The sequence below is a fragment of the Drosophila yakuba genome, chromosome 3L (assembly GCF_016746365.2).
Source record: "Drosophila yakuba strain Tai18E2 chromosome 3L, Prin_Dyak_Tai18E2_2.1, whole genome shotgun sequence".
In the NCBI taxonomy this organism is placed as follows: Eukaryota; Metazoa; Arthropoda; class Insecta; order Diptera; family Drosophilidae; genus Drosophila; species Drosophila yakuba.
Window position 1 is genome coordinate 15,204,818 of NC_052529.2, and position 12,281 is coordinate 15,217,098.

General features: G+C 40.7%; 2 protein-coding genes across 4 annotated transcripts in view; one reads left to right on the forward strand and one right to left on the reverse strand.

Moving 5' to 3' along the window:
• The window catches only part of LOC6534156 (synaptotagmin-5), a 53,646-nt gene that overhangs the window by 6,297 nt on the left and 35,068 nt on the right, over positions 1-12,281 (reverse strand). The window lies entirely within an intron of this gene.
• LOC6534157 lies at positions 2,893-3,440 on the forward strand. Its single transcript, XM_002094805.3, has 2 exons — positions 2,893-3,138; positions 3,195-3,440. Exons 1-2 carry the CDS (start codon positions 2,979-2,981, stop codon positions 3,284-3,286), a joined length of 252 nt encoding a protein of 83 aa, XP_002094841.1. The 5' UTR covers positions 2,893-2,978; the 3' UTR covers positions 3,287-3,440.

The following is a 12,281-nucleotide window of genomic DNA, read 5'->3' on the forward strand; positions in this document are numbered from 1 at the left end:
ACCCAGAATTTTCACGTTTTTCGTTACGCAGCGTGGCGAATGGCGAAATGCGAATTCATTGGCATTCGAACACGCCCAAGTGGCGTTAAATAGATGGAAAATCAGGCATATATACCCATATCCCTATAGCGAGACGAGGGGTTGCTCAATACAAAAGTAAACAAAAAACTTATTTTTCAAGTATTAAATAAATTAAATGAAATTAAGCACGTGTAGCGAATGACATCAAAACATGGCAACGACCCTCTATCGATACAGAGAGAAAAAGGGAGAGGCACCAGGATACATATGGATGCGATGGAGTGAAGGAGACGAAATCAAGGACCAACCCTCAAATTAGTTTGGGATAATAAAAATGTGCTCGCTCGGTCAAAGAAAAATGTTGTCCAAGTCTTTGTCACACACCGCACACCGACAAGCACCCCGTGTTTGTCCTTAATGTGCGCGTCTGTGTGCGGTGTGTCCTAGATCCTGTAAAAGGATTTTTATTGATTTCGCAACATTACTCTGAGTTATTCATCACATTCATTGCTCTGACTGTCGCCAATTCGGCTGCTGATTTCTGAGGCAAAGTCAAGCAGCTGTCGAGAAAACAGTTGTAGCTAAAATTTCTTGAAAAGGAATTTGATAAATAAGCATTGTTAAGTAAGGATAAATGTGCGGTACTAGAGGTAAGAGGTAATAATATTTGAGCTCCGCAATTCCTTATTACCTTGGATGCAGTGCTTTTTGTAAGATAGTACAAGTACAAGTACAAAACAAGAGAGAACGCTATAGTCGAGTTCCCCGACTATCTGATACCCGTTACTCAGCTAGTGGAAGGGAGAAGGAGAGTCTTAAACACAGTTTTTGGCGGTTTGTAGGCGTTATAGTGGGCGTGGCAGAAAGTTTTTTGGCAAATCGATAGAAATTTACAAGACTAATACAAAAATTAAAAAATTTCAAAACATTTTTCAAAAGTGTGGGCGTAGCAGCTTTGGGCGGTTTGTGGGCGTTAGAGTGGGCGTGGCAAAAAGTTTTTTTTTCAAATCCATAGAAATTTACAAGACCAATACAAAAATGAAAAAATTTCAAAACATTTTTCAAAAGTGTGGGCGTGGCAGTTTTGGGCGGTTTGTGGGCGTTAGAGTGGCCGTGGCAGCATGATTCGACAAACTTGCGCTGCGTCTATGTCCCTGGAGTCTGTATACTTAATATCAACTTTCTAGCTTTTGTAGTTCCTGAGATCTCGACGTTCATACGGACAGACGGACAGACGGACAGACAGACGGACGGACAGACGGACATGGCCAGATCGACTCGGCTACTGATCCTGATCAAGAATATATATACTTTATATGGTCGGAAACGCTTCCTTCTGCCTGTTACATACTTTTCAACGAATCTAGTATACCCTTTTACTCTACGAGTAACGGGTATAATTAAGCATAACGTTGATATTGAAGAAATCCCTTTCCGGAAGTTACAATTACACGAAATTATCCTTAAGCGTATCTATTAAGGAGCTGAGTGGGGTGCTTGTTAAATGAATATTTCAGCAACAGCGGATTTAGAAGTGTAATATAAACAACTATTTACACCCATGTAACGACAACATAAGCTAGTAATTTGGGGTGTCGATGTCGGGGCTTTAAAATGAGCTCGCTAATCCTCCTTTGATCCCCTCGAGTGTCATCCAAGTGTGTTGCACATTTTAGGGGGAGTTCTCCAACTGCGAAAACACCAACGATAATTCCATTGAAATGCAGCCAACCGCACCGTTGCTAATTGACACCTATGTAAACTGCAATCAAAGCGACAGGCAGCCAAGCCCACAGTTTTCCACACTTCCCACCCCACATACAATGAAAATGAACCAAAAATCCTGGCAAAAATACCCCAAAAAAAAAAGAAATGGGAAAACTAAAACCTCTAATTCAAAGGCAGCCGCACCCAGGACTATTTAAACAGAAAAAAAGGAGCTGCATGTGGCAACTGCAACACATCATCGGCGTATCAACGGCCCGTGTTGCAAGTTGCAACCCTCAGGACAATCGAGTAGATAAATATGAAATTGAAATTTTCCAGCTTGTTTGATATTGCTGAAGGATTGATTAATGGGATTTCCACATCTAGTCTCGCTCTCACTCTCTCTTTTTTAGTGCTAGAGCATTTCCGCTTCGTTGTGCTAAACTGGCTTGAACTTTCAACTTTTCCCTTTCACATTTTGCCATTATTTTCTTGGCTTTGCCATTTTTCCACGAAGCTCTTGTTGCGTTTTCCTGCTCTTGACTGTCAGTTATGAGCTTGCACACTAAGTGCTAAAACATTGGCTTCGAACGTGGAAGAAATGTGTGTGAACACACGAATCTATAAGTATATTTGAACACGATAATCCTCTCAGGCAGCTTAAACGCAGAAAATACTGACAGACGCCAAAGATGTTTGTTTAAACTAAATATTTCACATAACGTCCATAAGACTCTTACTATTCCTATGAAATGTATAAAGATGCAATACAAAAGCATTGAGTGTGGGCAGCTTAGAATTTATATTGATTTTAGGAGCAGAGCTTAAATAGGTTAAATGAAATGAAATGAAAGTTTGTTTGATTTTCTAGTCCTGTTTCTTTAACATTTAATCGTCGCCTTTTTCTTTAGAAATACTATACATTCTATTGCGATTTACGTATGCAGCTATATCCGGAGAAATTAATCTTAAGCTGGCTGAACTTTTTCGATTAAAGTGTTTGCGTTTTGGTGGGCGAGTGCATCGCAATCTGGCTGCATTCTAATTAGTTCCTCAAAGTCATTACAAACTTGTTGCCCCTTGGCGGCAGCAAGGAGTGTTCTGTGCTCTCGGCATGTGAAAACTTTGATGCGAAACTTTCGATTAGCAGGCTCCGATAGTATGGCTCACTCTTTTATTTTACACATCCCTTTTTCGTTCGTAGCAGTTCAAAATTATACAATTTACTCAGTTAATTCCTTCTTCCTAAAATGAGTGGAATTCTGCTAAAATTTCTGCCCAGAAAGCAGTTGCTTCATCAATCACTATACTTTTCGCGGGGATTGGCCAAAAAAAAGGACCAAAGCCAAGGCACCGAAAAGGGCAAGAAGACCTGTGCCAAGAATCAGTTCTTTGGCGGCTGCTTTAAGAGTGAGATTACCGCTTGTTTAAGTGGTTCCATCTTTTAAATTAAATGCTTTTCCCAGAGTCTGAGCCTTTTAGGCGGGAGAACAAGAAGGAGAAGAGCAAACGCTGTCGGGATCCTTGCAAAGATGGACCTTGTCGCCCCGAGAAGTGAAAACTGCAATTACAATTCCCGTCACTCTAGCTTCGTTTAGTTTCCATTTCCAAGGAAATTCGCCATAGGCAATGGCCGCGCTGAAAAGAATATGCCAATACTGATTTCTTCAGAAAAATTCAGTAAAGTAATAAAGGGACTTACATTAAGCTTAGCTTATTGCGCACTGTTTTCATTGGAAGAGAGCTGAAAACCTTTTTAATATTCTCTGTAAAACTAACCCAAAGCTGGAATCAAATCGTGACACAAAGATAAATGCGACTTTCAAAAATTCCATTCAACTTTTTACCGCTCTCCGCGAAAACCCATTACACTTTACATACGCGGATGCACTACATCTGCAGTTGAATCCTTTTGCGGGTTTGAATCTACGTATGTATGTGCCACAATCGCAAAACAAAAGATACGTGAGGTTGTCCGGTGACACAAAACACTCAACACTCAGCATCTGTTGACACCTGTATGGGTGTCCCCTTCTCATGAACCCCCCACCCCCTCTTTGGCTGTCAGCGGCAGTCGGCAGTTGCCGCCTGTGGCTGTGCTGCATACATTTTAATCCTATTAGCACAATAGTTACTGTTATTCCATATTGCAGTAATTTTTCTAGATTGCTCTCCCTGCCACAGACATGTCAGCTACAACACCAATGTCCTGTCACTTCCACTCCCATTCCCCCACTGCCCCACTTCCCCACTCCATTCGACGTCCTTGAGCTTGACCAGTATCCCCCCTTTTAAACCAAGGTTAAGCCAAAGCCACCCACCCACACAGGAAAATGGAAAATGGTGAGGAACTGGAAAAGTGGGTGAGTGGTTGAGTGGAAATTGTCATCGCCGTTGTTGTTTCAGTTTCTGTTTAAGCCCGCACTGCTCGTGCTTCAGCTGCTGGTTTTTTATTGTATGCACAAATATCCTGCGGTGTTGGCCAGGATACTTAGGTGTGGTCCTGCAGTCTTCGAATCGCTGAGCGCTGAAAGCTATTTTGCGTGGCCAGTCCAGGTGCAAGAGGCTTCGGCTGCTTATTTGTGCGCAAAAACGAAACAAAAGTGGCAATGGCTTGGTCACCGAAAGGCGGTGACGAGTTGGCAAAGCCTTTGGCCTCAAAAATGGAAAAGGTTTTCGCATTCCTGAGTAGAGATTTACTGGGGCTCATTTGAATTCCAAAGTGAGTGGAGAGCCAGCTGGCAAAGTGCAATCATAAAGGCAAAATAAACTGAGGGGCACCCAGTTTTAAAATTCTCAGAGAAAGGTGTTTTAAGCTAAGCGCTTTTCAGCCAACGAGTTTTGTAACTAAAGACGTAGTTTTAAATGCAGATTTTAACAGAGTATTACAAACATAAATGTACTTTCTTCCAGAGAATTAAAAATCAACTTAGGTAAATCGGAATCCACTTCTTAAATCAAAGAAATTTAGTTGATTTCCCTGAGTAATATATTCCACAAACCCCTTAATTATAATGGGACAGAACTTACTGGGAAACAAATATTTTTGTTTATTTAATAATAATTAAATAAATTTAGAAATCTCAGTCCTCTACAGTTTTGTAGTATAAACTAGTAGGTACAGGTCACCAGAAATAAATAGTATTTATAAGATAAACTAGTACAAATTAAGCCAAATGATTAGGATTTTAAAACAATTTCGCGAGACCATATTAAAAAGAAAACGCTTTGAAATAACTACGAAATTAAATTTCAACTGAAAAGCAATCAGTACATCGGTACACATTTCGTATTAGCAGTAAGTTATTTATGCAAGATATCTATGGACCAATAAAATTCCAGGAACTAATAGATAATCACTCTTTCCAGCATACTAAATAAGTTTCTTCGCTTAGAGCCCCCAAACGAGCCATCACTTCATTTAAATGCAAATTTATTTAGTTTAAAACTTGCCAACTGCGCCAGGTCTTTAGGGCAAACTTTTGCTAACTGACATGTGTCCGTTAGTGGAAACTACTGACAAACTCATTAGGCGCTCAGACCTTGGGCCCAACGCCGGGCTAATCTTTTTGGCCAAAAAAAGGGCAATTAACAATCAAATTAGGTATGCACGTCGACTTTATTGTAGTTTGGACAAAAGCCAAACAATTGGCCGGGATAACTTTTGACACACGTCGTCTAAGCCGTAATCTGAGCCGGGCCCGAAAGGAAGGCGGAGTTGGCAACTGGGAATGCCGAGTCCGGAATGAGGAAGAAGGACTCCGGATTCCCTATACCGTATACCGGATTCAGGAACAGACAAGAGGCGGCAGACAAATGAACGGCAAACACACAAAACACACACACAATAAGATTTCCGCTGCATAAGTCTTTTGTAATCTCATTTAAATAATTGCGGCCAACAACAGTGGAAAAACGGAAAGCGACATGGCACAGCTAGCAAATCCGCAAATCTCTGCTTCTAGCCGGACGGACAAACGGACAAGCGGACAAACGGACGGACAGTTATTTGAACGTAGCCGGAAATTAAAATGTAAAACAGCAGCTCATTATACGCTCACCTACACAGACACAAACACAAAAGAAGGAGGGAGAAGGAGATATGCAATGGGAAAGAGATGACGACAGTCGAAGGACCTTCAGTGAGGACTCACTTACACTGCCAAACGGTAATTCATCTTGCACTTTTTGTGGCTGGAAAGGAAATTGGGCTGCTCGGTTTTACTTCTTCCGTGCGTGGCACTTTATGATCCTGCCACACAATTTGTGCTGCCTGCTAGTGCCCGACATTAATGGGGGTTATTTTGCGAAAGGAACTAACATGCCAACTTTGTGCCCCGTCCTTGGATGCACTTTACTGCCACGCCCCCCATTCCCACTCCCATCCCCACTTTCCTAGTGCCATTGGTATAAAACTAGAGTTTATTGCAAAAGCGAAAAAGCGGACGGCACGTTATTAATACGGGCTTTTATTTGGATCCGGTTCAGTGAAGCTTTAGAAACTAAAAACTGTGAAGGGAAAATATGGCAGAAACTGCAGAAATTGCACTCTCTGATGCTGGTTCATTGTAGTCAAATAATGCATAAATTTAATTGTTAAAAAATAAACATAACATACGATATTATTTTAATAAATAAATATTATAAAAATAAGGTTTTTATCCGAGCGGACAACTTTCGGTGTGTTTCAAAACATTCCATTGAGTTTATATTGCACTAAATTTGTTTGTCTAAATAATCAAAATAATAAGCAAAAGAACTTTACGAATTTAGCCCGAGATTTGAAACTAAAAGAGAGTTTGTGTGACTAAAGGCAAACGAAAAACTTTTTCGTCGCTCTCGCATTTCGCCATTAAAAGTTAAAGTTATGCACGGCCAGCCGAATCATGAAACGATACAGAAAGCCATAAAAGCTAAGCGTGGAATAAAATAGTTTAGCAGTTTGGAGGGGGGTTTGCAACAAGTGCTGCCAGTATCAGAGAACAATCGTCAAGGATTTTCAACAGTTTGGCGCACATATTGTTATGGGAAAGGCGGTGGGAAATGGCGCAGTTATTGTGCGGCGATCGAACACACTTGTATCCTGGCAGTCCTGGCAGTCCTTACAGTCCTGGCGAGGGGAAACTGCCGATGATAATCCGCTCATCAAACGTCAATATACGGCTCTCATCGCTCCACGAGGAAGGGAATACCCAATACCCAATGCCCAAGTACGGATGCCTGTCTGTCAACTTGTTTACAAAAGGAGAGATGCGAACGAGTCCTGCCGCAGTCCTTGTGGGGATACCCAGGATACTCAGCGACTGCATCCGCAGCCACCCGGAGGCAAGAAATTAATCACCAATACAATGGAAATTGTGCGGCTGCAGTGCATCGATTGCATTTAGCTGCGGCAGCTTTTCCCGCTACCTTCATCCATTCCACAATCATTCTGCTACGAATCTCTGGTAAATAGCCCTGCGGCCACACGCAGTGGCTTACAAATGGTTTTGCCGGAATGTGTTTAATGCTATTTGCCCCATTCTCAGCTGAGGCTTTCTTGTGATGGTATTACTTGTTTCGGGGTAGCCGTATTTGGAGGATATTTTCTATAAAAACGATTTCAGATCGCTTACTTCATTCAGAAATGGATTATAAATCCGTAAAGGAGAGAGAGGCACTTAATGCGTATCCTGTACAAAGATATGCGAGGAACCTGTCTTTTTGTAATTTAATTTGAACAGTAATAATAATTTACCAAGAAATTGGTAATTTATGTTATAGAAGTTCAAAATGTAAATCGATCTAGCTTTATTTGCCAGTTTGTCCGCTCGTTTGTCCGTTTTTCCGTCTGTCCGTCCGTTTCTCTGTCTAACTATCTCTCCGTATAAAAGTCGAGCTATCGCGAGCTTTCAGAGCTAGAAAATGTATGTTATGCGGATTCCAGTGAAGCCTACGTGGTGCAAGTTGGTTTCAAAGGACTTGCAGAAGTCCACTAAAGCCTTGCTGATTGTTATTTATCCCGAGTGCTGTTTAATAAAAATAGCTTTATTGATTAAAGGAGCTGAGAGTACGAGAGAATGGTACACAATAATAATGGCTTACTTATCGTACTCATCATATATTTTAAAGATTTGAAAGCCAATTAGTATAATTGAAAGCAGCATTCCCCTTCCTACCATATAAGTGCTGCCTATTTTCTCAGTTCGGTTAGTTGTCAAAATCCGTTAGCAAACATGCTACATTGACAACTCCCATGCGCTACCTTAAGTATACCGACAATGGCAATTTGCTCTGCGGTTTGAATGAAAAACAAATCAGATTCAATATTGCCATAAACAAACATACAATGCAAGCAAAGCAAGGGCAGCAGTGAAATGGGGAAATGCGTGTTTGGCAAATGTATTTTGCAAATCGCTGTGCGAAAGGATGGGATCGGATCAAAGCGAATCAGCCGCCGCCTTTCGACAATTTGCCCATTTAACCCTTCGCAAATCAAAAGGACTATTGTTTGGGAGCCTGGCAGCAGAAATTGCACTGCGATGCATTGACATGATCCGATTTGCCATTCACTTCAACGAAATGGATACTGATGGCGATAGCAAATGCAGCTAGTTATTTGCCATCAATCTTGTTAGGGACCCAGAAAAGATTTGCTAGACTCGCACACTGGAGTGTGGCGCAAATCAAGGACATTCAGCTTCTTGAATCCAACCTCCTTCTCCGAGGACCTCCTAAGGACCCACCGCTCGCATATTCCTATTCCCCCGTGGCACAACAACTTTTCCAAGCCCCTAAATGCTGTGACGTCAATGGCCTCCGTGTCTCGCTTCAGCTGTTTATTTGTTGACTTTGCCCAAAAGAGTTTCAATTAGGCGCAACATTTTCTGTTTCAAAGTTTTAAATATAAACAAGGACCATCTACATTTTGCACGTTTTTTATCGCCTTCGTTCGCAGCGATAATTTCATTTGGCTAAGCCAACTTAAATTTTGTTGGACAGTTGATTTTTGACAAGGCAGTGACCTTGCGAGGAAAATGGATAGCATTTTCCAATGGTAAAATTAATGCTGGTAATTTATCACTTGTGTATAAATATTTTACTTAATAATGCAAAATTCTTTAAGTATATTTGTAAATTATACAGACTCGCAAAATAATTTAATTAAATAAAAAGGTAAAGAGTTTTTGAGAACTGTTAAGGAAATAAATTTCCATATTTTATCATGCCTAGCCACAATTTAAATATAAAAGCTTTCAAAAGGCTTTTGATAGTTTAAATGAATGGAATAATTAAACAACAATCGAGTCACGAATATTTTATTCAAATATTTGCATTGGTGGCATTGGTAGCTGCAAAACCCATTTAATTGATGCTGCCACCGAACGCCATCGAAATACAGAGTTTGTCAATTAGTTCTTGATTTTTCGCTGCACCTGATGGACATTTCAATTGTCAGTTTTGTGATGGACAAATTAATTATTGCCTGAAATTTGATTGCCATATGCCATGGCAACAGGGCTCCAATTTTTGGCCCCAGCATCCTATAGCCTCCACTTACTTTCCGCTGTGGCCCCGTGTACAAAAATGGTCCTGACAAATCGATGAGTTGAGTTGGGTTGGCTTGTGTGAGTGAGTAAGTAAACGTGTAAGCCCTGAATCGCTATCAGGACATCATTTTTGGCTTTCATCTCTCTGTCGCTGGGTCTTCACCACCTCCGCTCCGCCGCCCATTGCGTTTTCCTCGAATTTTCATTCGTTGTCAACTGGCTATAAAAAATATTTTGAAAACTTTCTGCTTGCATAAGCCTGAGTGCTGGATGTGTGTGTGCTTGGCTATATGGATTTTGCCCGAGACTGGAATCAGGTTTCCATATCGCGATTGCCGCCGCCAATTGCCTGCGAAAATCTATTGCAAAATTTACTTGAAGCACAAAAAACACAGACCGTTTTATGGAAATCCATTCTCTGGCAATATGAGAACCTAACTGCCTCGCACTTGTATTGCATTCGAACTTTTGTGTTATTCTTTAATTTGATTCCGTTGCCTTTCTGTTCTTTCTGTTCGTGCGCGATGGTTGCTTTCCATTTATTTAATTTCTCTGAGGGAAAATGAAAATATTTCGTTTTGATGGAAAAGTTGTTTAAGGGAAATTTTTCAAAAATCCTTTCAGCTTTCGTCCGTTTGCCACGAAAAGTTTTCCTTTGACGGACATACGGCGAATGCAGAATTGGCTCTTTCTTGGACTGCCAACCACTATTGATTTTGGCCAACTGAAATCCCTGCTCTACGTGATTCCATTTCCATTTCAGTGGGCGGCGGTGGCTGGAGTGCGGCTTTCACTCCGCGCCATCATGCATCTTAATTGCATTTGCATATTGCACCGACCATAAGTGCATTAAGCCTGGCCAGAACTCCCAGCTGATGCTGCAACATGTCCGCACCCACACTATACCACATACCACACACACCACACACATCATACACCCCACACACTCATTCGCTGGCAGCTCGTCATGGCCATTGTTTATTGTTTATTTATTGCGCTTTTAATTAACTGCAGACTGTATCTGTGCCAGTTTTTTGCCCATCCGCCCACCTCACCTTTTCCCTTGCCTGTGAATTTGCCCTTTTTTTCGGATGACTTGAGGCCTGGCAAACAACACTGGCCAATTGGCACACTCAGTGGAGAAGGTTAGTGCACAAAAGTTAATTACTTCTCAGACAAGAGAAAAACTTTAAATGTTAAAACTGAAGTAAAGGGTATTTTGTGTAAATTTGTGGTAAAATATAAGTTTGGTTAAGATAACTTCTTCAAGTATTTAGACAGTACTGTTATCATGAAATATTTCATTTTGAAGTAGGTGTAAGCCCACCGTTTCTGTTTAATAATTACATATTATGATTTTTGATTTTCTATTTTATTATATTTATGGGCAAACTCTTCTTGTAACTCACGAACTTCAGCTCTCGACAAAAAGTGATGAATGCGAAAAATAACTGGAACTGATAGCTTTAAAAAAGTAAATCGCATTACGACCTTTTCAATATTCATTGAATGCTGAACGAAATTTTTTTTGCATCACTGTAAGCCATGAATAAGCGGATTATTACACAAAAAGCTAGGTATCACTTTTAAAGTTTTTCCGCTATTTTTTTCGGTTTGCCGCTTTACATTCATACGTGGTGATTTCGCACAATACTGTTCTTATTTATTTTATATTTTTCAGCCTTTCATTTATCATTTCATTTCATTTAGCTGAAGGCAATCAAATCAATGCCGTCCAATCAAATGTGCAACGGTAATCAAGTAAACTAATTTAAGTGCACATACAGTTCATTTAAATAAATCATATTATGGCCCACTTCTCCACCTAACTAAAAACTATAGAAATATATGGAAAATATGGAAATCTGCAAAAACCGATTTATGCATAAATCTCTTACAACTTTAACCTGGTTGTTTAACCTTGTAAACAACTGAAATGAAAAGAAATTTGTTTGGTGATATGCCGATATCATAACTATTTAAATTATTTCTAATGTAAATCCATTATTTTCTTTAAAAATAAATAAGCACAAACCGAATTTGAAATATATTACGTATGCATTGCTTCTCTATCTACCAGATGTGCTATATAGTTTTCCCTAAGTTTTATTCTCAGTGCAGTTACGACCATTTTCAGCTTGTTGAGCTTTTGGACGGAAATGCATTGGCTAACCAAGAGGGAAATGGGGACGAATGGACTGGGATGAATATCCTGGGGGCGGGGATAACGCAATCAACTCACACATATGTACATACATACAAGTGGCATTTGTATGCATGAGAACTGCCTTCTTTATGAAGGCGCGTGGGTGTCGCTGTCCATGTGTGTGTGTGCGAAATGTGTGGATATTTTGTATCTGTATGTGGGCTATTGCCAAGGCTGAAGGATATTTGGCTTAGATGCAGCCAGAGTGCAACTCGCATGCCAAATTAAGATTTACGACTTGGATGCGAGCAGTCAGCTGGAAAGATAGAAAGCAAAAGGAAAACTCGGAAAAACAACGCAAGCAGGGAAAACCAAATGCAGCTGAAGCATCCACTTCAATATCCCCATCCCCATCCCATTACCCTTCCCCCTCCCCTTTCCCTTCTCATCACCCGATTTTTGTTTGGCCGTATTCTCTTGTGTTTTTTTTTTTGGCCCGTGACTCGTTGCAGCCATTTTCATCCTTCTAATTGTGACAAATTGTGTGGCACATGCAACATGTTGTACGTGCAAGCGTGTATTACTGTGTGTGTGTGCCAACGCGTGTCACTTGGCCTCTCACTCGCACACGCTCTCTATCTCCCTCACGCGGGCTGCCATTTATTGTTATCCACAAAATGCTGACATATTTTTCTATTATACGCTGCCTCATTGATATAATTTATGGACTCGCTCCCAGGCAACCATATATGCATGGGTGTATATATATTTAGAAGGACTCCCAGAAGCCTTTCGTGTGCGTTTTTAATGGATGGTGAGGGGGGATAGGACAGGGATAGGGATAGGGATGCTGCTGAAGCACGTGAGCAACAGCAGGA